Here is a 26,128-nt window from a genome sequence, read left to right as displayed (position 1 = left end):
AAAATTGTACAATCACTTTAATAATAGAACCTCGGACAATTACATTTGCACAAATAAGTTTTAAGCAAAATTGATTCAATTTACAGTTACATAATTTTTTATATTCTCAATGAATCCATTTCCTTCTTTAATGCAACGAAAATTAGAATGTACATGACTGGGGATAAAATTTAATATTTATAGACCGTCGCTTTGGGGTATTGATTCAGTACAGACTCCTGTGCAAACATGAAGGTAATATAACAAATTGTTTGTTCTATTGCATTTATGTTTTTTGTTGACAGTTAAAAGTGCAATTAATTAAAGTGATCATTAACAAACGCTGTTTTATTTTCAGGTGTTTGTCTGTATTTTGGCATTATCTGCCCTAAGCTTTACTAAAGGTAAATAATGACATGTTTCTTCTAAAAAAATATTCTTTCATCAACTTTAATCGAAATGTCTCTGTTAAATTTTCAGCTGGAATCCTCTACGGAGGTGGCGGTGGATTTGGAGGTGGCGGCGGCCATGGAGGCGGCGGCGGTGGTTTCGGAGGTCACGGAGGAGGCGGCGGTGGCGGTTTCGGAGGCCACGGAGGCGGTGGATATGGCGGTGGTGGTGGCTTTGGAGGCCACGGAGGTGGTGGTGGATTCGGCGGACACGGAGGCGGCGGCGGCGGAGGCGGTGGCTTCAAAATTGTGAAGATTCTTGTACCCGTCGGAGGAGGTGGAGGCGGATTTGGAGGCGGTGGCCACGGTGGTGGCGGCGGTGGATTTGGAGGACACGGAGGCGGTGGCTACGGAGGTGGTGGCGGATTTGGAGGCCACGGAGGCGGCGGATATGGAGGTAAAACATAGAAGCTGTTTTCTTTAAAATATTAAATTTTATATTATAATTTTATTCTTCAGGCGGCGGCGGTTTCGGAAAATGGTAATTTTCTTAAATTCCTAATCTTCATGGGAAATTCACATTGTAAATAAATCATTTCAACACACTTTATCCAATCATTTTTATCAAAATTATCTTCATAATTACATATTGTTGTTATTTCTGTTACTTATGCCATAGGAAATAAAGTATTTTTAGTTAATATTGTGTTTTATTTTGCATCTAACATATATTTACCACAAATTTTGAAGAAAACATTTTCTAAATTATTACCTAATTTATATCATCTACATCTCAGAATGATTTAGATTTTATTGAATAAAGAACTCTTTTTCTTTGTCAAATAATTAAATAGGAAAAAAATATAATATACTGGATTAAAAACGTACTGCGGAGCATTACAGGTTGTGAAAGAACTTTTCCACAAAATAGGAGAATAAATCAATTTTTTTCTCAGGAAGACAACATTTTAATAAAAAAATATAGCAAAGCCTTCAACCATCTAAGTGAAGGTGTCATGTCCAAATTAAATCGATTTAATGTTACTTAAAAACTTATGTATTAGTTAAACAAATATTCACAACTGTTGTCCGTCAACGTGCATGTAGTGATACAGATATCTTCAAACCATTGTCGTACATTTTGAAGCTCTTACGGTATCATTTCGGGACTTCATATACTCCCAGAAAAAAAAACTAGGAGTTGGCTCACATATCCAATGGAGCTACTCAACTGCACATAGTCGTCCTATGCAGCGTCCTAGAAACGTATCATTTAATTAATTGCACACACTTTGTGAGTAATGCGATGGAGCTTCGACTTAGTGAAGGATCAGTTCGTGTTCATTGTGTGCAGAGTCATTCTCTATGATATGTGTCAACAGCATTATGTGATGATTCGATGAATAATTGCCTGTTAAATTTCCTGGAAGGAAAAAAGCAATTTTCCTAAATACCAACCCATATATGCTACTTCTAGGGCTGTTGTGTGTGTGTCTCTTGGAAATTCCTTAAAATTGTGATCAGCTCAGTAACGACAATTGTGACGTTTTATTAAAGGATTCAGAAAGACAATATATTCGTCAAGAAAACACACAACAAACAATCGATTTATGAATTTTTATTGTTCATATTTCAAACCCCATAATTTTCTATTCGATTTTGATAGTATTTATTTTCAAGAATTACTTTATAAGGAGTTAACAGGCTTTTTTAATGAAGTATTATTTGAATAAAATTGAGGGATGACGACCATACTAGGGTACTTTAAGGTACTAGAGGCTATACTTTTGGATAAAATGTTGTCTCCTTGACAAATAAATATTATCTGTTTTCATATTTATATATTTTCTCGAAAAGTTCTTCCTCACCTTGTAATAACTACCTCGTAGTATGTTTTAGATGGACCAACTTGTGTTATTTTAATAAATTTATAGAATATTTGTTTATGTTAAAGTCAAATAATAAAATATAGATATTTACCTAAAATAGGAAATTATATCTGACAAAATCTCATCAAACCACATTTAAAGGTCAACGAAAATATTAACGTTTAAATATTTAGCGATATGGAAATAAAGTGCCAAATTTCATGAAGGGAAACATTAAAAAAACTAATTTAAGCTAATTAATGTCATTATTATCATTAATAGTCCTCTGATAATAGTAAAACTAATATAAAAGAAAACATTTTTATTGCGGTAAAGTGTTACAGAATAAATATATCGAAGGCAAATCATTAAACGGCGATGAATCCAATCATCAGTAACAGATGTCACTCAGTGAATCTCATTAAAAAATTAGACAAATTTATTCCACATAAAATGAAAATAGACTTAATGAGACAATTCTCTACGACAATGAGTTGAAGATATAGAACCTGGGAAAAACTTAAAGATGAACTTCTTTATTCAATAGATATATTCATGGCAACGCAAGACCACATACCGCATTAAAGACCTAAAGAAAGTTACAAAATGTTTAATGAGCCTTATATGCCATTTTTCTCCATATGATCATTATTTGTTATTCTCAAAATTTTTCGGTAACGGGAACGATTTATTTAAGAAGAGGTCAAAACTGGGGTCCATATTTTCTTTAATTTCAAAAAATTTTCTTTCAGGATGTATGAAATTACTTGCAGAACGTTAACAAGAAATTCATTACAATGGTGATTATTACGTTAAAACGTAATTTACTTTTTCGGCTACCTAACATAATAATTAGTAATAATACTAATAATTAATTATTAAATAGTTACGTACCTAATTAATTATAAAATAGTTACGTATTACTAATATCCGTATTTATCCATGTTAATTTTAATTTTATTTTTGTGAAATTTTAATTCTGGCCATATTAGTCATTCATTCTTTATAAAATAGATAGATCAATTTTGTCAACTAAACTTATTTATGAATTTTGTTGAATTTTTCTAAAGTTTGAATTTATAATATTTGGGAGAGAAAAATTTAATTAAATTAAATAAAGCTTATTTCCTCAGCACTTTCTTCGACAAGAGAATATCTATATATATATATATATATATATATATATATATATATATATATATATATATATATATATATATATATATTTAATAAACTACATAAAATTATAATGGATGCTTCAATAATTTTATTTCAATAGACGGAAAAGATTGAATTAACTCGGTGTTATGGTATTTTTTATAATTTTGTTGAAGCCATTTCCTATTTTAAATGAATGAAATTTAGAATGTATACATGAATGGGGATAAAATATATATTTATAGACGGTTGCTCCAGAGTATTGATCAGTGCATACTTTTGTGCAGACATGAAGGTAATAATATTAAGTTCAATGTTCAACGGTGATTTTAATATTATTCCTTTTTAGGTGTTTGTCTGCATAGTGGCATTGACTGCCTTAAACTTCACTAAAGGTAATTAATCATCGTTAATATTTTTGTATAAAAGGATATAATACTTTCAATTGTAACAATTATAGCGGGAATCCTTCTCGGAGGAAGTGAAGAGCACGGAAGTGATGGATTTGGCGATGATTTAGGAGGCCATGGAGACGGTGGGCTTGGAGGTCACGGAAGTGGGGGATTTGGAGGTAGCTCAGGAGGCCATGGAAGTGGAGGACTTGGGGGCCACGGAGGTGGTGGATTTGGAGGCGGCTTAGGAGGTCATGGTGGCGGAGGGCTTGGAGGCCACGGAGGTGGTGGATTTGGAGGCGGCTTAGGAGGTCATGGTGGCGGAGGACTTGGAGGCCACGGAGGTGGGTCAGGAGGCCATGGAAGTGGAGGACTTGGAGGCCACGGAGGTGGTGGATTTGGAGGCAGCTTAGGAGGACATGGAGGCGGAGGTCTTGGAGGCCACGGAGGTGGGTCAGGAGGCCATGGAAGTGGAGGACTTGGAGGCCACGGAAGTGGTGGATTTGGAGGTGGCTTAGGAGGCCATGGAAGTGGAGGACTTGGAGGCCACGGAGGTGGTGGATTTGGAGGTGGCTTAGGAGGCCATGGAAGTGGAGGACTTGGAGGCCACGGAAGTGGTGGATTTGGAGGTGGCTCAGTGGGTCATGGAGCCAGTGGACTTGGTGGTCACGGTAGCGGAGGATTTGGAGGTCATGGAAGCGGCGGTTTTGGAGGCCATGGAAGCGGTGGATTTGGAGGTGGATCGAGCGGTCATGGAATCGGAGGACTCGGAGGTCATGGTGGTAGTGGTGGATTCGGAGGACATGGGGGCGCCGGAGGCGGGAGTGGTGGCTTTAAGGTTGTACAAGTTCTTGTTCCCACCGGCAGTGGTGGTGGATTTGGAGGTGGCAGCCATGGAGGAAGTGGCGGTGGACTAGGAGGTCATGGAGGAGGTGGATTTGGTGGAAGTGGTGGATTTGGAGGTCACGGAGGTAAGTACATTTTAGAGAAAGAATGATCATATTTTAAATAAACACTTATTTTATTTTTTAGGAGGATTAGGTGGGAAATGGTAGAATACTATCACTATTTGACGTCAACCTGAATGAATAACTTTTTTTTTATTAAATGTTCCTCATTAATTAAGATTGTTATAATTTGTGATACTTTAACGTAATAAATTTAAAATAAAAACTTTATGACTTATTTTTGATTAACATTATGTGAAAATACTGTTCATATAAATTATTTATATACGTATAATTAATAATTAAGAGTATTATTGTATATATGTAAAATTTGCATTTAAATAATTCATAATTTATATTTATTGACTAACGCTTATAAATTACTTATCAAGATATTATAGAATAATAGTTCACGAAAGACTCTGAGAAATTGAAATCGACACGATAAGAAAGTGAAAATAGAAGTTTTTTACTTAATTATCACAACAACTTTTAAATTTTGATGAATGTACTGAGGAAGCAAAAAATGGTGAAAGTATATTGAGAATTTGTTTGATGGCATGTAGCTAAATCGAAGACATCAAATTAATTTCGATTAAGATTTAACATTAATGAAGAATTAAATGCAGAAATAAAAGTGACATTTCATAAACCGATTATTAAAAATCGTTAATTTAAAATTCTCTTATGTGAAAAACTTTAATTAACCTATCTTGTTATAAATGATTGAACTTCAATCAATAACTTACATTTAATAAATAAGCTTATATTCATAAATTAGGAATACTAAAAAAAGTATATATACTAAAAAATAAAAAAATAAAATTTAATAAAAATATACACGATTTAAATTAAACAAAATTAGCAATTTTTATTTTTGATTAAATGCATTAAAAAAATTTAGTACATTCATGGGAATCGATATCTACTTGACACCTCTATTTTGCTTTATATGAAGTTATTCAATTCAACTTGAAAAAATGGTAGTATACAATATACAGTGTGCCTTGCGTACATCGCCAGGTTATCGTGCTTTGATATGCAAGCCCTGTCACAGTGAAGTGAGTCCAACTATTCAAAATACGAAATTTCTGAATTTATTTCATAATAAATAAACATTTTTTTTAAATATGCGTTTGGTCGTCTATTTACATGTTATTGGAGCATTTTTTAAACATTTTCATGAATATCGTGAAGAGAAATCACCTGTCACATTCCCTAACGACCTACCAAGAGCTGCGTGCTCGTCTCCAAAAAATTTGAAACAATTTTATTACGGATAATTGCCATACATTAGTTGATACTATGTTGTGATATTTCTAGACGGTAATAAGTAGAAAAGGTACAGAGTGAAAAGCATTGATCTGTCTGAATCTTGAGAGAGACATCATGCACGACAGACAGTAAAAGACTCAATCGTGCATGTTTTCTAGTTTTTATAATTTTTTCTATAACATGTTACACTTATAAAAAAATCTATTTTTGTTAGTTCACTCAGACAGGGCTCGTATGTACAACTTTGTACAGCCCTTATAATAAATTCCTACCCATACCACTATGGAACCTTCTTGAAATGGATAAAATTCTTGAATTCTTGGACGATTTAATGGGACACCTCGTCTGGACCAAGCGTAAACTCGACGATCATAATTATACAGTTCAATTATACTTCCATATGTGAAAAGTACAGATTTCCATTCTCCACCTAGTGAGCATAAGACCTTGCCCATTCAGTCGCTGTTGCTTAGAGTCGTTGATTAAATGCAAGTTTCGGAATGGCCTGTTAATAGTTTAATATCCTTAACTTTTGTACTATTGACTCTATTTAAATTGCCACATGGTGATAATAAGAGCAACTATTTATAAAGCTCTTAAACCACCATAATCCCTATTTAAGTACAATATGTGGAGCACTATTTCAAGTACTTTAGAGAGTAGATTCTATAGAATAGAATGACCTCTCGCCACAGCTGTAAGCAATTAAGAAAATTCAGACATGCTCAACTATTTCCTTCACATCATACTAAATTAGTTTCGATTCATATAAGAATATTAATTAAATACTTTTTCTTTCTTATAGAAATTTTATTATCTCAAAATTAAAAGGTTATAAAGTTGAAATACTAATGGACAAAAATTCTTGAAACAACAGATGGCAAATTGTCTGCTGGTTGGCTTCATCATCTTTAAAGATTTGCATGTATGCATATATTTTGTTAATCAATTTATTAACCAAGAAATCTACTTGTAAATGCACACATCGGTTTTGCTTGATAAATTCGATTTTATAATAAAAATGTGTATTTAAAATTATATAATTTTATGTGCATTGCAATTAACTGCATTTCCTCATTTAATGGAACAATAGTTAGAATGTAACTCAATGGGGATACATTTTGATATTTATAGACCTGCATTTGGGGGTATTCAATCAGTGCAGTTTATTCTTCAAACATGAAGGTAATTCGATGTTTACATATAATTAACAATGAAATTGTTATTCAAATATAATTAGTGTCGTGTTGATGCAATTTCTAATTTTTAAATAATTCATCAACTTTCAGGTGCTTGTATGTGTTCTGGTATTAACTGGAGTATGTTTCACTAAAGGTAATTGTTGTTAATTCGTCAGAATTTTTTGTAAACCATCAATTTCAGCTGGATTCATACACGGAGGAGGTGGCGGCGGTGGTGGTCTCGGAGGACATGGAGGAGGTGGCGGCGGAGGCCTAGGTGGCCATGGAGGTGGAGGATACATTGTCATCGGATCTCTTGGAGGAGGCCACGGAGGTGGTGGTGGCGGAATCGGTGGTGGCCACGGAGGTGGTGGCATTTCCATTGGAGGTGGTCACGGCGGCGGTGGACTTGGCGGACATGGAGGCGGTGGAATTGTTATTGGGGGAGGTCATGGTTTTGGAGGACTTGGGGGAGGCCACGGCGGTGGTGGATTTGGAGGACATGGAGGAAGTAGCATTTCCATTGGAGGTGGTCACGGCAGCAGTGGACTTGGAGGACATGGAGGAAGTAGCATTTCCATTGGAGGTGGTCACGGCGGCGGCGGGCTTGGAGGACATGGAGGCGGTGGAATTATAATTGGAGGAAGTCACGGTTTTGGAGGAGGTCATGGTGGAAGCGGACTCGGTGGACATGGAGGCGGCGGTGGTGGAGGAGGAGGAGGAGGAGGATATAAAATTGTGAAAATACTTGTACCTATTGGCGGAGGTGGTGGCGGAATTGGAGGTCATGGAGGCGGTGGCGGAGGTGGATTCGGTGGAGGCCATGGAGGTAAATATTCTTATTCAATTCATAGTGTGGTATAAAATGTGTTTAAATTTACTTTTAGGTGGCGGTGGCGGAAAATGGTAATTTTAATTGGCAATCTATTACATTTTTACTGGAAAAGAAATTTTAATGTGTGTATATAAAAATATTCATAATTTTGTTTATAGTTTAAAAACGTTGTTATATTAACAAAATATTAATAAAGTTATCACAAATTCCCAATGGAATTTTCAAATTTATTAAGTAATTAAAATACTTATTTCATAAATATTAAAAAAAAAACGTTGAAAAATTAAATCTTTTATTATCAAAGCCTGAAATTATGAATCTGTATTTAAACCAAATAAATATAATTATTATAATTTAATAGTTTTTTTATATTATTTTGTACTAAAATATTGAATTGAATATTGAATTATTATTGTTTAAATTAAATTGTTATTTATTAAGGCTACTTTTTACGATGCTTAACTCAAACTGCAAAAATGCAAACTTTTTGTGGCGAGTCATTGATAATGACAACCTTTTGAAGCATAAAGTTTTTATGACCCGTTTTATTACAACTTATTGAATAATGACTTCCTTGAAAAATAAGCATTTTAATTGTTCAAACAAAGACAATAAAAGATTAAAAGGAATGTTTTATATGTTGAGTAGTCATATGAAATTAATAAAATATTATTCTTTCTGTTTAGTAATATAAATTTATATATATATATATATATACTTAAAAATTATCAATTAATGTAATAAAAAATAAACATCTACAACAATATTTTCTTATTTGTTTCATTGTACTTTACAAACAATCCATTTCCTCCCCTTCAGTATTTTATAAAATAATTCTTAAATTAAAAATCTAATTATATTTCTTTTATATTTTAATTATTTTTAATTGTTAAATATCTGTTTACACGCCCATTGCAAAAAATCTGATTTGGTTAAAAAAATCAACCAATTTCACATTACATCATCATTACTCCAAATTTCGTTTCCTTTTCTGATGGGTTGATTTTTATAATTAGAATGTAATCGTTTAAATGGGGATAAAAATTCATATTTATAGAGGAGAGATTTGGGGTATCACATCAGTAGTCATTTGTGAACAAACATGAAGGTAATATCGAGAGCGAAGTCTCCTTTTCTTTTTTTAAATGTAGTTTCTTTTCTAGGTATTTGTCTGTGCATTGGCATTAAGTGCCTTGAGCTTCACTAAAGGTAATAATTTAGATTAACATTTTGTGTTTGTGTATATAAAAAACTTGATTTATAAATAATTTATGAAATGAGAGGTGAACAAAAAATTCTTAATTAATTAGATGGCAAAATAAAAAAGTAAAAGTTTCACTTTGATATTTTAATTGGAAAAGTTTAATAAAAAGTTGATTTAAATTGCACTAGTTTTTAATAACTTATTATTTACACAATGCATTGTAATTAAAATTACTTTCAGCTGGAATCCTTTCCGGAGGCGGAGGAGGCGGATACGGAAGTGGTGGTTTGGGAGGTGGTCTTATCAGCCACGGAGGCAGTGGCGGTGGATTAGGAGGTGGATATGGAAGTGGCGGATTTGGAGGTGGCCTTATCAGTCACGGAAGCAGTGGCGGTGGAATTGGAGGTGGATATGGAAGTGGCGGATTGGGAGGTGGAATTATCAGTCACGGTGGAAGTAGCGGTGGATTAGGAGGTGGATACGGAAGTGGCGGTTTGGGAGGTGGCATTATCAGTCACGGTGGAAGTAGCGGTGGATTAGGAGGCGGATATGGAAGTGGCGGATTGGGAGGTGGTATCATTAGTCATGGAGGAAGCGGAGGAGGACTGGGAGGCGGATATGGAGGAAGTTTCGGCGGTATTGGAGGTGGATTCGGTGGACACGGGTCGAGTTCCGGTGGTTTAGGAGGCATTTCCGGAGGATTCGGTGGACATGGTCTCAGTTCCGGTAGTTTAGGAGGTATTTCAGGAGGATTCGGCGGCCATGGACTCAGTTCTGGCAGCTTAGGAGGCATCTCTGGAGGATTTGGCGGATATGGAGGCAGTTCCGGCGGCTACGGTGGCAGTATTGGTGGATTTGGAGGTAGCAGCGGAGGAAGTAGCTTCAAAGTTGTGAAAATTGGGGGATTGGGTGGTCTTGGTGGAAGTTCCGGTGGGCTAGGAGGTGGATACGGTGGACATGGAGGAAGTTCCATTGGATTGGGAGGTGGATTAGGTGGATACGGAGGCGGAAGTGGATTTGGAGGTGGTTATGGAGGTAAGAATTTTACCATACATCACACGTCCCATACCACTAAAATACTTGTTTTTTTAGGTAGCTCCGGAAAATGGTAAACCTTGCTGAAACAACGAAATATTTTTATTATATCTTCAATAATTTATTTTTGTTAATGTTTTTATTAAATGAATTGTAAAAAATATAAACATTGTTGTTATTTTTATGACCAAATTCTCCTTTCTGAAGGCTATTCCCATAATATAACACATATTATAGCCATAAAAATTACACACTCCCATAAAAAATTTCGTCAATATTAACAGTCTCAATACTACTTTATATATTATATATTAAAAATTTTAATTTACATTATTCACAATATGATTTTTTATTCCTTATATTAAGAAATAATTTGTTTAATGAATAGAAATAATAATATCAGAAGTAATAATTCTAACATGTTGGACTAAAAAAATAATTTTAAATCCAATGAAACCATCATTGTCAATAAAGAAATAGTAAGACTTTTAAAGTGTAAAACTGGGAGTAGTCATTGGTATGAAAGATTTTAATTAAAATATAGTAATTAAAGTATAAGTACATGCAAAGGTCATAAGCCAAATGTACCAAGATTATTATGTTGTTGATTTAAATTTAAGACATTTCTTATAATTTGCTTACGCACTACAATTTTTTCTTTTCGTATATATCATCTGGCCAATACAATTTAGTAGTAAAAAAAGTCAAAGAATGTAATAATACAGATTAATTAATTAATTTTAAAACAAATTCAATCAAATATAATATAGATTTAATTATGATTATATAAATTTTAACATTAGTTTAATTATATTTTCTGCAATATATCTCATTGTCCAGTAAGTGTTGCAATTAAAGCATGCGGTTGGTGCATTGACTGGTAAATTCTCGGTAGCCATTACCAAGTAATCGGACAGTCTCGAAAAGAAGAATAAAATCGCATTCACAATTGCATATTGCACAAATAACTTTTATACAACATAAAATGAATCGGTTCACCATTACATAAATACTAGACATCTTCGTTTTAATACTTCCTTGTTTGCTTACGGGGGGTAGAATGTGCATAGAGGGGTTTCTATTTTAGTACTATATATACCGCAACACTAATGACATTAATTCAGTGACGACTCTTCAGTTGACATGAAGGTAATCTAACATTTATTTGTCATCAATGTTATTTTAAGTAAATGGATAGATACTAAAAGTGCAGTTAATGGTGCGGTGTGAAGTGCAGCAATTAAAGTAATTTACTTTTCTTTTCAGGTTTTCGTTGGATTATTGGCAGTAACTGCTCTAAGTTGCGTGCAAGGTAATAACAAATATCTAATAAAATTAAATGCAATTTAATTATCTTCAGATGTGTCAACATTTCAGCAATAAATAAAACAAATGGAAAGCAATATTGTTCCCCATTATTAAATGTATCCATTTTACAGGCTAAAAAACAATTTTAAAATGTTCAGAAAGTGCATTATTAAATAATATGACTACAGTTTCATTAAAAATATAACATTGTTTCATTCTAGCTGGAATCTTCTCTAGCGGGGGAGGCGGTGGATATGGAGGCGGCGGCGGTGGTGGATATGGCGGCGGTGGCGGTGGTGGATATGGAGGCGGTGGACATGGAGGAGGAGGCGGCGGCGGTGGACACGGAGGAGGAGGTGGCGGTGGAGGCCATGGAGGAGGCGGCGGAGGAGGTGGAGGATACAAAATAATCAGTATTCTCGTACCTACTGGTGGTGGCGGAGGAGGAGGCCATGGAGGCGGCGGCGGCGGCGGCGGTGGTTACGGACCCTGGAAATCGGGAGGTGGCGGTGGAGGAGGAGGGGGACTTGGACCATGGAAATCCGGAGGTGGCGGCGGTGGAGGAGCTGGATATGGACCATGGAAATCCGGAGGAGGTAAGGCTACTTTAATTTTATTCGATAATTTCATTATGTTTAAAGATACAAACAAAATATTAATTATTAACTAAATAAAAGATTTAATAATATTTAAATAATTATAGTTATACTATATTATATTTTAATTTTAAAACAATTCCCTTTTTTCATTTAAATAATTATAATGGTAATATATTTACAATTAATTTTTGTTCAAGGTGGTGGAGGCGGCGGAGGCAGCAAATGGTGGTAAAAGTTTCCTTGTTGCTCAATTTTCCAAAAATTAAAGTAGGCATCAAATTTTATAAAAATTTTTTGTATGCACATTATGTAATTCCTATATTAGAAAATATACTTTTTGTTAGTTAAATAAATATTTTTATTTATTTTTATCCCTTCTTTTTAAAGTATAATTAATGAAATATTTCTCATTTTCTTAGTTGAACAATTTTATTAATATGCAAAATATTTAAATTTATTACTATTTTTATTAATAATAGTTCATACTTAAATAAAATGTATATAATATACTATTAAATTTCATCATTTTGTTAAATTTAACAGTACTACTATTCAAGAATTTAAAATGGTAATAAAAATTAATAATTTTTTAAATTAACAGTTTAGAACAATTTACAAATATCGATTGTCCGCAACCAAGTCAATTAAAATTATCATGTAACTAAACAATTTGTTATTTATTTAGAGGCCACTAATAAATTAAACTGTAAAATTACTCACGAATTGCATTGTAGCATTTAGGTAATATCTAAAGGTCACTTTTACTCAAAAATACATAATTAAAATTTCGCAGAAAAACACATGGATAAAAGTTTAAAAAATCGTTTAATACCGGATATTAAACATAACGTTAAATTAGTGTAAACTTTCGATATTTGATCAATGTTAACTAAACAAAATTTATTGTGAAATTATGCATTTATAACGGAGTTTTTTCTTTTTATTGCTTATTTATGTATTTTAAAATCAATGACTATCTTAAAAATAATGTAACATCAATCTTTTGTATAAATGTTGATTCATATTATGCAATCTAAAATTGTTGCCTATGTGATTTATTTTTCTAAAAATGATCAATGTTGTGTCATTTATGGTTCAACCATAAACCATCAACTGGCAACGATATAGTATTTTCTAATGGAACCTCATAAATATTGCTGTAAACTACGTAAAATCCATAATTACCTATCTTAATTTATTTTTAAGATATTTTCTCAATAAATTGTCTGATTCTTAAAATGCATGTTAACAAAAGACCATCCTGTCAGGAACAATTATTGGAACTCTAAGATATTAAATCAGCAATCAAAATTTCAGATATGTATGTTGTTTTTAACTCCTCGACTGAAATTGTATTGCTTTGCAAAAATAAGATAAGGTACAAGTACTTTTTGCCTAAACGGTAATTCTCCTTACAGATTCATTAAATTTATAGAAAACTAGAATAGAAAGAGATAAGTCTGAAATTGTTGTTTATATTATCTATTTTTACTACTGGCTCAACAGAAACATTGTTTTTTTAGTGAAAATTTATAAATATTGTTGTAAAATCTGGGTCTATTATTGTTTTCCTAACTTAATTAATAATATTTCAAAAATTTAAAGCAACAATTAAAATTTATATAGAAATTTTCTGATGTTGCATTTGGTAAAAATAATTAAACAATTCTCATAATCGATACTCCTTTTGGTATTACATCAGAAGCGGCTATGTTTTTGTTGTATATATTTTACCTCACTAAACACAAATCGCACGAGCCCCCAGTGTATATAACAACTTCAGAACGATAAATTAAATTTATTGATTCATCAAGCTGAAAATACATTCCAGAAGGAATTGTGGGTATCTTTCGTTACCTTTTATAGCAAATATTCATGTAATCTCAAACCATCTTAAAATATTGCTGTAATATAATAATAATATTATTTTTTACATAAATGATGATTCACCTTACAGATTCATTAGGGGTTAATAGAGAGGTAGGCCAAAAACGGATATATATTGATGATGATATGTTATGTATTTTTCTAAAAATATTCAGTAATAACATATGTCATTTTGATACAAACGAAATTGACATTAATTTTTTTCCTAATAAAATCTTATTAATATTGTTGGAATTTTGAATTATGATACATTTTATATCGTTTTCTTATCTGACTTTGTTTTTGAATTTCTTAATTTTTTCAAACAATTTTTACATTTTGAATGACTATTATATCAAAATTACCAACAATTGTAATGTTGTTCATTCTGATTATACATATTAACAAAAGGCTCTCTTATAAAAAAGAATTAATAATATTCCAAAATATTGAATCAGCAATAAAAATTTCAGTTTTATGTCTGTGTACTAATGAATCTAAGATAAATCATCCTGTATATAAATGTTTTGATGATACATATGATAAAAATAATAATAAGAAATTCTGTATAATATCATCATAATCATGGTTTATCTTACTGACTCATTAAAGGATTATAGAGAACTAGAATAGAAAAAAATATTCTAAAATTGTTATATAAATGATTTATTTTTTAGAACTGACATTGACATGGTTTTTCATAAATATTATTGCAACCAAATTTTCATACTGATATCTCTTTTAATTCTGTATAAACTTCTAATTAATCCAATTGTCCAATGACAACTCTCCCTATATACAAATGCTGTGATGATGCATTTGATAAAAATAATTAAGAAATTCTCTTAATAGATATTAGCTTTAGTATCACAATTTATTTATTCGTCTAGTTGAATATATATTTCAGAGGAAATTGTGAAAATCGATATTTTTATTGTATGTTTTTATATATTTAAAAACCATCAAATATTTTTAGAAGTTATCCTTAAATATTTTTTTTTTTGTTTATGATTCATAAAAGTTATCTATTTTTCAAAAAATTTTAAATGCTCTATGATTTCTGATTCATCAAAATCTGGCATTGATTGTATTTTTTTATTAAACGTAAAATTCTGAATTTATTCAATCGTTTTTCTATCTTAATTTATTTTTGAGACATTCAATTTTTTCAGAAAATATTTACACATTAAAGGACTAATTAGGTTCTAAGTACCTACAAAGGAAATATTAAAAAATACATTCTTGTATACATGTTAACAAGGGTTTTCTATTAGGAGCAATTAATGGTAGTCCAAAATATTAAATCAACAATCAATTTTTAAACTGACATCTATTTTAGTAAATAAAGGAACAATTAATAGCATCCTACAATGATAAATTATCAACTAAAGTCTCTTTTAGCTGAATACGTTACGTGATTCACCCTGTAAACAAGTGTTTTGATGATCCATTTGATAAAAATAATTAAGATACTCTATTTCATAATTACAATATAAATTTTTAATAAAATCAATAAAACGTAAATTAAATTTACTGATTCATCTAACTGAAGTTACATTCCAGTGGGAAGTGTGGGAATCGTAAAGATTCATTCCTAACCTTGACTTTTACATAATTCGTTTAATGTTTTTGCGGTCTATTAAAAGTTATTAATTATTATTGAAATATAATAACAGTTTTATGAACGTATGAATGTTAACAACAGTTTAAACAAAAGTTATCGGAAATATTTATAGGCATATCAAAGTAAATAAAATTAACAATATGTATAATTTTATTTTATTAATTTCAGTAACAATTAACCTATTAATCATAAGTGTTTCCTGATTTCCGTTTATGATAGGAAGAAGGTAACAGGAAAGGAAATAACTATTTGCATAGATGAATATCGCATTTTGTGGACTGATTGATCCCTTGATGGTAATTGCAGTTATCGAAGGCTAAATATGGCTTTTCCCAACATTAATGACTAGTGAGTAAGTCTGAAATCAGAAGATTTTAAGTATTTAATAGATGTTTCAAGGTAATTTAATTTAATTCTCATGTGCGCTGATGAGAATTTTAATGCAGTCGCAGTTTGCATAACAGATTTCATTATATGATTTAATTTTCGTTCTTGGTAATACACACTAAACACGGCTTTTTCAAACTATAACAATAACTTTTAGGTTAAGGCATCGCACACAAAAGTTCCATTGTTTAGTTAATTGTTGTTGCAAACAATTACTTCTTCTAATTAACTCGAACCAATTTACATTATAAAATTCTTAGAAATGAACACGATATTTTTCTTTTGGAACATGATTTTTTGCGATTTATGAGATGCAATAAAAAAATTAGTTGCTGAGGATATTTGAAACCACTTTTGAATTAGGGCAACCTGAGATCTTTCACACCTTAATATAAAAATATTCGTTCACATAATTAGGCAAGTCATTAAAAATTTAACATTTAAATTATTTAATCAGGATGTGTACAATCTAGTTCGATGACAATTTGATCTATAAACTATTTACGGTCTACTCTTACTTAACTTTAATCTGTGTCAAAAATTGTTCATTTATGTAACATCTGTGGTTAAGAAAGTGACCGGAGTCTTCTTTAAATCATTCAAGTGGACATGCAATGTTAATCACAATGTTTTTTCTAACAATTATTATGTTGCGGCTAACTCAAATTAAGCTATTAAATATTAATTGATCCGAAACTATCAATTGTTAATGTGCGGAGAATATTATTTCTATACCAAATTGTCACTTAACATTTTCCATTGGAATTTATTAAATTTGCGTTCTACATAAGACTTTCTTATTACTTGAATTATGTTCAAATCACAAGAAAGCATTAAATTCATTCATAACTAAACATTTCCTCATTAAATAAATATTTATATTTTCATCTCCTTTCGCTAATTTAATAAAGCAGACTGATATTTAATTGTATAATTTATATAATTTCGATGGTTAACCATAATCATAATAATAAAAATTAAATATACCTTCATAATGAAATATTTGTTTAATAATTTTTGTCAACTTAATATTTAGTTTAAAAGAAAAAAATACTTCAATTATACATTATCATATTCAATTTTTATATTTATATGCATTAATGCCAAATCATAAAAAACTAATATTTTAATTATTATTATTATTAATTTTATTAATTATAATCAATTTTATTGACATATATGGGAAGTCTTTTTTACATTTGTATACTACACTATAAAAATGAAAATGTACAACTTTGATTATGATAATTAGCATTTAGTTATATATTTGCAAATATCAGATACATATTTTTAACAAAAATAAATTAATAAAAATACCTTACTTACCTAAAATAAAAATAATAATAAATAATAGTATTTTTTATAAAGTATTTATTAAATTATAACAAATTTTATGTGTATATTTTTGTTAACAAACAAAATATGGTATATTGTGCTGAATAAAGTTTTTACAAAAATAATAATAAATAAAATTCTTTCAATTGTTAATTAAAATATATTTGAAAAACACGTACAATTTAGATTGTTTAGTTGCTAATTATAATCAATTTTAGTTTTTGAATATTTTTAATTAATAATTTTGTAATAAAATAATATCTAACATATACAAAAATGAAATCGTTTAATTTTTATTTTAAGGTAATTTTAATTACTATTTTTCCATTTGTTAATTAAAATACTGTTGAAAATTGAATTTGTAATTTAGATTATACAAATACTAGATATTAAATATTTTTCTCATTTTAAATATGAATAACACATTTTTGTTCAGGTAAAAATAACAATAATCCATTATGTTTAAAGTATATATTAATTAGTTATTTTTCCATATAAATACAAAATTTTAAATACTTTTTTCATTTAAAATAAAAATTTAATAAAAACCTTTTTGCCTATATAAGAATAATAATAACTTTATTTATTAATCGTAATCAAATTTATGTGTATGAAATTTACATAAAAATAAAGTTAGTTAATTTTCATTTTCATATTATTTCAATTCCATTAGTAATAAAAAAAGTTATATTCTTACAGTTGTCAATACAATTCAAATTATTACAATTATCAATTAATTATTTATTTTTCCAAGCAAATAACATATATTAAATAATTTTTTTCATTTCAAATATAAATAAAATAAAAACCTTTTTGCTTAATAAAAATAATAACGATCTATTGCGTTTTTATAAAGTTTAATTAATTATAATCAATTTTATATGTTTGAAAAACATTTTTAATTAATATTATCACAAATTATATTGTGCTGTATAAAATTCATACAATAATGAAATTGTTTATTTTTATTTTGTGTTAATTGTAATAATAATACGTAAGTGATATTCTTACATAATGTATGTTTTTATAAAATATTTTTTAATTATAATCAATTTTAAGTGTATGAAAAATCTTTCTAATAATATTTTTCTTAGTAAACAAAATATGATTGATATTTTATGCTATATAAAATTTATCGAATGAAATTGTTTAATTTTTTTTGTGTTAATTTCAAAAATAATTTATGTGACATTTTTACAGTTGTCAATTATAATTAATATATATGTACAATTTAAATGACAATCAACAATTAATTGTGTTTTTCATGCAAATACCAGATATTTTATAAAGTTATTAATAATTATTATCAATTTTAAATGTATGAAAAGTTTTTCTAATTAATTTTTTCGTAAGTAAACAAAATTATATATTGTGCTGAATAAAATTTGCATAAAAAATTATTTTATATTTTTATATTATATTTCATTAATAATAAATTATTTATTATTAATTAATAATTTTTTTTATTTTAAATTTAAATATTATAATAATTCTAATTGTGTTAATAATAAATAAGTTATAAAATGTAATTGAAAAATTGAAAATATACATTAGAGTAAGACAAAAAATTTAATTAAATAATAATTTAAAAAATACATAATTTACTTTGAAAATTGATTAAAATAGTTGTATAATAATATCACATATAAAAATATAATTAATAAATTTCTTTTTATTTTAATAAAAATAAATTAATAAGACAAAGTTTTCAACAATGTTTGTTAAATTTAAATTTCTATACGTACATATCATTTATAAAATTAGTATTTTGCATTGATAAACACAAATTAATTTACAAAAAATACTAATTTTCACTTAAATTAACACAAGCTCAATTTCCGACAAATAAAACTTTATAGGAAAATATGACCAGCACCATTACACAACAAACCGAAACTCATTTAAGCAATTATTTACACAAGAGTACCGAAAGACGCGATGTTTAAAGTTCGAAACCATCCGAGGCAATGTTAGAGTCTCATTCACGAAAAAACACATTGCCATGAACAATAAATATTGCATAACTTGACGTTGAAATCTTAAATTTAAAATTACTGGGAGATTGCACGGTTCAAAGTGACAGTAAATCTCTTCTATATTCAAAGAGGTGATTAGCATGCCGGTAAAAATGGGGGATGGCACCGAATATTAGAGGGGGTCACTCCAAGGTTCACCACACCTGTATATATATGTGCAGAAGTTTGGGGTTTGTATCAGTCACCTTTCTGGATTAAACATGAAGGTAATACAACAATATCCTATAAATATTAGTGCGGTTCAAGTGTTGTGGGATGATACACATTCAAGTGAAGTGGTTCTAATTTTATTTTTCTCTTTTTCTTTTCAGGTGTTCGTTTGTCTTTTAGTTGTGGCAGTCGCCAGCTACGCCCAAGGTAATATATTTGTTTAAGACCTTTTCTAAATTTTATTCAAAATATTCTCTTGTTTTTTACTCTAATACAATTTATTTTTGTTTTAATTTTTTGTGGCAATTTCAATTGAAACTTTTTTTTTTAAAGATTGGTCTGAAACTGACATTTTTTATCAACTCTGATACTTTATGGCAAATTCACAGTACCGTTAATTCCTTAACATTAAGTAAATATAATTTTAATCAAGAAATGTTCATATTTATTGTCCGGAAATCTTACTCCAATTCTGAAAGGCGTTTTCATCTTACACAATTTTGTAAAATTCAGGCCATATCTATCAGCTAATGGCGGCTTTATTTTTTCACTTTCTATTACCACTGTACATCATACCAGCATTATGATTAACTAAAGGTCACTTGGTCATTATGTTATAAAATAGCATTTATTTTACTTATAAAACGAGATATAAATCAAATTAGCCTTTTAAACTGATAAAGATTCTTTTATTTTTCTTGGATAATTTTCTCTTTAATTTATTAGACAAAGGTAATTAAAAATAAACATTAATATAAATATATTACCGTATAGTCGTTTAATGCAGTTCAATTGGTAGCAGTTTATGTAATCACACAATTGCAAAACTGAATCCAATTATTTAAATTAGTAGTGATTGTTCACACAATTTGGAATCCATTATTTTTCATCTTTACTCGATATTTAACCATAAAAGGATAAATACAACATAAAATATTAATGTTTTACACTGGCATTTAATGGTCGTCACGTATTTATCACTTAATATTCAACTTCACAAGAAATTATTTCAGTTCCGAATTACAAAAGTAATATAATTTCTTTATTTTCAGCCGGCTTCCTTAGCGGAGGCGGTGGTTATGGAGGTGGCGGTGGCTACGGAGGCGGCGGCGGCTGGAAATCCAGCGGCGGATGGATCGGAGGCGGTGGCTACGGAGGCGGCGGCGGATTCGGCGGCGGTGGCTACGGTGGTGGCTGGAAATCCGGCGGTGGCGGATTCGGCGGCGGTGGTTACGGCGGCGGCTGGAAATCCGGCGGCGGTGGATTCGGTGGCGGAAGCTACGGCGGTGGATACGGAGGCGGCGGCGGCTTCGGCGGCGGTTCCGTGAAAATCATCAAAGTCATCGTCCCAAGCGGCGGCGGCGGCGGATACGGAGGCGGTGGCTACGGAGGTGGCTGGAAATCCGGCGGTGGCGGCGGCTTCGGCGGTGGATACGGCGGCGGCTACGGCGGCGGATACGGAGGCGGATGGAAATCCGGAGGTGGTGGTGGATGGTGGTAAATCCATTCAAGCTCCAACTCGATACACATAGATCCGTGATAATATGTTTAGAATCCATTTTCAAAATTTCATCTGTATATAAGTCTCCCCTCCCTCTCTGTATATTTTGTAAATTATCATCTTTGTAAAATATACTTTTTTACTTTAAGCGAATATTTTTTATTTTTTAGTTCTACCAATTTCATATTTATATATTAAAATAAAAATAAAATAAAACCTTTAAGCTATATAAAATATAGCTCAAATAAAATTAGTATCCCTTTTAACTTTTTTTTTCGGAACAAAGAGGAAAATATCGTAAAAAGTGTGGAATTCGCAGACAGTGTCGGATTTCCACCGACTAAAAACCCCTCTACGGGTCCCGATTCGAAGATCATGACCAAATGTCAGACATACATGGAAACTCATATATGGATGACAAAGAGACATATATGTTATGACAGGCATACATAGATTTACTGAACCAGATGTCGCAAGGCAGGCAAAGATGCTGTCAACTGGATTCGAAGGAACAAGACCAATTGAGAAAGATTGGAGATCTGGGAATGGATTGGAATTGCAGTTAGCAATTGAGCCCCAGTGATATTGGTAATTTTTCTACTTACTAATCTGTTCTGGTTAAAACTCAATTAAACAATATATTGTTTGATTAAATTATATATATTATCTATTGTGATGTCCCAAAAATTATCTAAAATTACTATTAAATTATTATTATTGTTTAACTTAAACATTTAGAAACACTATAATTCCATGGTACTTTTTTAAATTTTCAATACTAATATTTTTTTATTTATTGCAAATACTTATTGCTGTGGTCATTAACATATTATAATACCTATATTGTATTGTATTTTATGGGTGTTCTGTGATTGTATCTACATTACTGCAAGTGTTGTTGAATTATTGAACCTTTTGTTCTATGATATTATTTTAATATGTTGCAAAAAATATTGATTACTAATGTCCAACTCTTTAAGATACAGAATCTATAAATAGTAATTATTATAGTAAATTGTTAAATAAAATATTTGATTACGAATCTAGTCAATTTGGCGCATAATTTAAGTTTATTACCAAAAAAATCATTTTTCAATTTTTAAAATCGTTACTTTGTTATTATTAACTCAAAAATGTATATATTATTAATTAAAAATGAATGATATTTATATAAAATCTATTTTTATTAATATTAATTTGCTAGTAAATAATTAATTAATTATTGTTTATTATAGGAAACTAAAAAAATGTTCTCAATTATGATACAAGAATATTTTAATTTTTTAAAAATACAGAATTTGAAAATATTATAAAATCCTACTAAGATTCTTCATAAGACATTAAAAGTATAAAATAATTGTGCATAAAATATCAATGCTCGATATAATTTGATTAAATCTATAAAACATTGCACAATACCATTTATTTTTTGGGAAAATTTTAGTTAATGAATAACAGTACAGTAACACAAATATTTAAATTAAAAATGTTGCTATGATTATATCTTGTATTTGAAACAAATCTATATAATTTCACTAATTAAAATTAAAATTGATGTATTTAAATATGAATCAAATAAATTTTGATACCCAACATAACTTTATTAAACAGAGTGGTTAAAAATCGCTTTATTCCTTAAAATACAAAATGTATTAATAGTAATTGTTATCGTATTAACTCGAGAATACCTTTAAACCTATTTTCGAGTTAATACGATAACAATTACTATTAATACATTTTGTATTTTAAGGAATAAAGCGATTTTACATATTAATTATAATTAATAATATAAATAATTATATATAAAAATGATATCAATTATGATACAAGGATTTGTTAATTTTTCAAAAATCATCATAAAAATTGAAATATTTAATTTACGTTTAAGTTACGTTTAAGTACTGAAACTGTAAAATAATAATATATTAAGCACAATTTAATTTTAGTAAGTCTATAAAAAATTTTAAGAATTGGAATAATGTGCCAATTACCTTCTATTTTATTTTATTGTTTTTTTTTTAATTTTTGTTAATATTAACAGTATAATTAATAACAACATAATATATAAATTGCAAATTTTGTGATTATATTTATATCTTTAAAATATTTTAAGTTAATATAATAGACACGAATCAAATCAATTTGTCAAACAACGTAACCGTATTATGTAGGATGATTCAGTTTTTCTATTCAAAATTATTACCATATTCCTTAAAATACAGAAACTAAGAATAGTTATTAATTATACTTATTAAATTGAAACACAAAAATAGATTTAAAACTATATTAATAGCAATAATTATTATGTGTTATCATTTTATATTGTTCCTTTTGCATTTTTTGATACAACTAACCGTTTACTATAAAAAGATGAAATATCAAACAAACAAAACTTGTGGTTGTACTTATTAGGTCACCTTAAATACATCGACCGTGTGCGACTCATCTACTTTTTTACATGGTCATAAGAATCAGTATACCTAAATGTATGAGCAAGAATTGCTGAAGATGTTGGTCTTATTTTTCTAAAAATTTTAAATGTTGATAATTATCTCTTTTTTGCAATATCTATTAGTTGTTTATTGTGGCTTTAATCATTCATCAAAACATCACCATCCCATCACTGATGTATGGCTTGTTTATGTATAGTTTGGTATATTTAAATATTACTTTAGTCTTTTCACGACTTTCTCGCTATAAGTAATTTTACTTATAACAAAAAGTGTAAGAGACCAGAATTTTAGATTTTTTCATGATCTTAAGATCATGTTAAAATTCAAAGTTTCTCGATGTAAACATAAAAAATGCTGTTTTCATAATGCAATTTTCAGTTACTAATACCTTTATTGTAACATAAAAATATAAATAGTAATATGTAAATTTTATAATTTACAGTATTATACTATAATTTGATAAATCACACATTTTATTAATGCAATACTATTATTCAGAAAATAGTAATTTATTTTATGCAACCAGTGTAACCCATTTTATTTTATGAATTTATGAATAATACATGCTGTTAAATGTAATTACCTACAGCACAGCCAAAAATATCTACTGTTAATATTGATATTTTTGGCTGTGCTTTATTTAATTCGGCTGTGTCAATTTGTATATCATACTACTATTAAATTGTTATTATTATTATTACAATAGTCTAGACTGAAAAGTATTATTTCTATTTGTTAAATTATTTTTAAAATATTAAATATATCAAATAAGTAGAAATAACTGTATATATACATCCTATACAAGCAGTAAATTTGTCAGTAAAATAATTTGGGCGTATATTTTATTAAAACATAAACCAATTGTTAATGTAACATTACCACCTTACAACACATCGTACATGACATACTTATTAACATACATATAATCTTTCAGTTTTTAATTACACCTTTCTTAAAAATGTGACTTTGTATAAATATTAAGTCTACACAACAGTAGGTACTCATTATTGCAGTGAAGTGAACAGTATTAAGAATGAAGGTGGGAAAATTTTATTAATTAAACATTTAATTAATCATTTACTTTTTAGTTGGTTGCATTCGTATTTGCCCTTTTATTAGCAGTTGCTAGTGGTGAGTTAAGTTTTTTGTTTGTAAATTATGTTTACTTGACGAATGGAAACTAATTTTCAAAAAGTACGAAACTTCTAAATTTGAAGTATTCACAAAATATCAACACATAGTGTAGACATTAAGTTAATTAATGATGTTTAATATTACAGAATTTTATATTACTCTAAACATTTAAGAAAAATTGTTTTCTTCGCAGCTGGCTATTTGAGATATGGTGGAATCGGAGGAGGTTCTGGAGGTGGATCTGGAGGCGGATCTGGAGGCGGAGGTAGTGGAGGTGGATATGGGGGTCATGGAATTAGACTCGTTTCATATGGAGGATATGGTGGATTAGGTAAGTTACTCCTTTAGTATAATCATTTCTAAATAATAATGGTTGTTATTTCAGGTGGTAGTGGTGGAGGCAGCTATCACCTAGGTTAAATTCCATATGAACCTGTTGCCGAAAATGAGTAAATAAATGCTTAAACATTAAATCTTGTTTTTATTTTAAAATAAATATAACTGTATCACAAGGGCCATCAGACAAAAAAATATTTTTTATTTTCGAGGTATAAGACTAGTTTTCAGTGACAAAATAGGAATTTTCTCCAGAAGGACTATAATCTAATAATATAAGACTAGTTAACAAAAACAGTTCAATATACAATCTTTACATTATCTACAAACTTCAAATAAATAATATAGAGAGCTAAGTTTTACTAGAAGAAATCTCATTGATGGCACTTAAATATTATAATAATTATTATTGTAACATTAATTATAAATTTTTAGTTTTAAATTAATTTATATACTTCTGAATATTAAGCACAGAGTTGAAGTTTAGTTTCAGTGTCACTTTTTAAAATGGTTTTTCATTGTTATCTGCCAACTCTCATACAAATTAAATTTTAAATATTTAAATTTAAATAGCACACTTTAGTAATTTTTACCAAAGCTGTTTAGAACTGGCTTATTTATAACATCTCCATCAGGTGTCACTATTGGTCCAGTTACGGAAAACGCCGATATGCTGCTGTGAATTGTGCCCTTACGTCCTGGAAATTGGTTGAGAACAAAATGAATTTTTCTATTATCCACGGGTTCCTCCGATATTGAAGATCTTGTAACGGAGTGTGCTGGTTTAGAGTCGTGGATACTTCCAGTTGGTCCAGGAAATTGAGCATTACAACAACCAAGTTGTGCACCCCATCTTTCTCCATGAGAACCTATCAAATTATAAAATATCATAGTTGTAATTTTGTTCAAATAATATTAAATTTACTATAAAATATTTTTAGATACTTACTTTAGTTTTTACTAAATTATATTCTTAATACTCTAGTAGTAAAATAAAGTTTATAGTAAAATTGGAGGAGATATTGGATAGCTGAATGGAGAACTCGAAATATAGTACTGGTAGATATGGAGGTGTTATCTAAGTTTTCTAATACTACAGGATTTTGCTGGTGTTTGGAAGAGACAGATAGTAAAAG

At 29.6% G+C, this 26,128-nt stretch overlaps 4 protein-coding genes and 2 long non-coding RNA genes across 10 annotated transcripts; all 6 read left to right on the top strand.

Moving 5' to 3' along the window:
- Window positions 1-3,679: 3,679 nt before the first annotated feature.
- LOC109596425 (uncharacterized) lies at window positions 3,680-4,354 on the top strand. Of its 5 annotated transcripts, none has more exons than XR_007547790.1 (4): window positions 3,680-3,689; window positions 3,744-3,789; window positions 3,855-3,950; window positions 4,341-4,354. It is a non-coding gene; the product is annotated as an uncharacterized LOC109596425 (long non-coding RNA). The 5 variants fall into 5 exon arrangements; XR_007547791.1 differs by lacking the exon at window positions 4,341-4,354 and adding an exon at window positions 4,176-4,189; XR_007547792.1 differs by lacking the exon at window positions 4,341-4,354 and adding an exon at window positions 4,071-4,084.
- A 355-nt stretch (window positions 4,355-4,709) lies between these two features.
- LOC109596409 (uncharacterized) lies at window positions 4,710-8,099 on the top strand. Its single transcript, XM_049966769.1, has 4 exons — window positions 4,710-4,757; window positions 7,298-7,343; window positions 7,392-8,018; window positions 8,077-8,099. The coding sequence occupies exons 1-4, from the start codon at window positions 4,710-4,712 to the stop codon at window positions 8,097-8,099; spliced, it is 744 nt and encodes a 247-aa protein (XP_049822726.1).
- Window positions 8,100-9,126: 1,027 nt separating this feature from the next.
- On the top strand, window positions 9,127-10,414 carry LOC109596410 (uncharacterized). The gene is made up of 4 exons (XM_020011952.2): window positions 9,127-9,132; window positions 9,188-9,233; window positions 9,469-10,263; window positions 10,321-10,414. Exons 1-4 carry the CDS (start codon window positions 9,127-9,129, stop codon window positions 10,338-10,340), a joined length of 867 nt encoding a protein of 288 aa, XP_019867511.1. The 3' UTR covers window positions 10,341-10,414.
- A 1,241-nt stretch (window positions 10,415-11,655) lies between these two features.
- LOC109596411 (ctenidin-1-like) lies at window positions 11,656-12,402 on the top strand. Its single transcript, XM_049966768.1, has 3 exons — window positions 11,656-11,662; window positions 11,793-12,167; window positions 12,368-12,402. Exons 1-3 carry the CDS (start codon window positions 11,656-11,658, stop codon window positions 12,400-12,402), a joined length of 417 nt encoding a protein of 138 aa, XP_049822725.1.
- A 7,139-nt stretch (window positions 12,403-19,541) lies between these two features.
- LOC109596422 (acanthoscurrin-2-like) lies at window positions 19,542-21,217 on the top strand. The gene is made up of 3 exons (XM_020011966.2): window positions 19,542-19,624; window positions 19,730-19,775; window positions 20,621-21,217. The coding sequence occupies exons 1-3, from the start codon at window positions 19,619-19,621 to the stop codon at window positions 21,067-21,069; spliced, it is 501 nt and encodes a 166-aa protein (XP_019867525.1). The 5' UTR covers window positions 19,542-19,618; the 3' UTR covers window positions 21,070-21,217.
- A 3,286-nt stretch (window positions 21,218-24,503) lies between these two features.
- LOC126265255 (uncharacterized) lies at window positions 24,504-26,087 on the top strand. The gene is made up of 3 exons (XR_007547794.1): window positions 24,504-24,561; window positions 24,611-24,653; window positions 24,850-26,087. It is a non-coding gene; the product is annotated as an uncharacterized LOC126265255 (long non-coding RNA).
- The last annotated feature ends 41 nt before the right edge of the window (window positions 26,088-26,128 follow it).

This window comes from Aethina tumida, chromosome 4 (genome assembly GCF_024364675.1).
Source record: "Aethina tumida isolate Nest 87 chromosome 4, icAetTumi1.1, whole genome shotgun sequence".
Taxonomy (NCBI): Eukaryota; Metazoa; Arthropoda; class Insecta; order Coleoptera; family Nitidulidae; genus Aethina; species Aethina tumida.
Note: the sequence above shows the minus strand (reverse complement) of the source record. Positions and strands in the feature narration are given on the sequence as shown.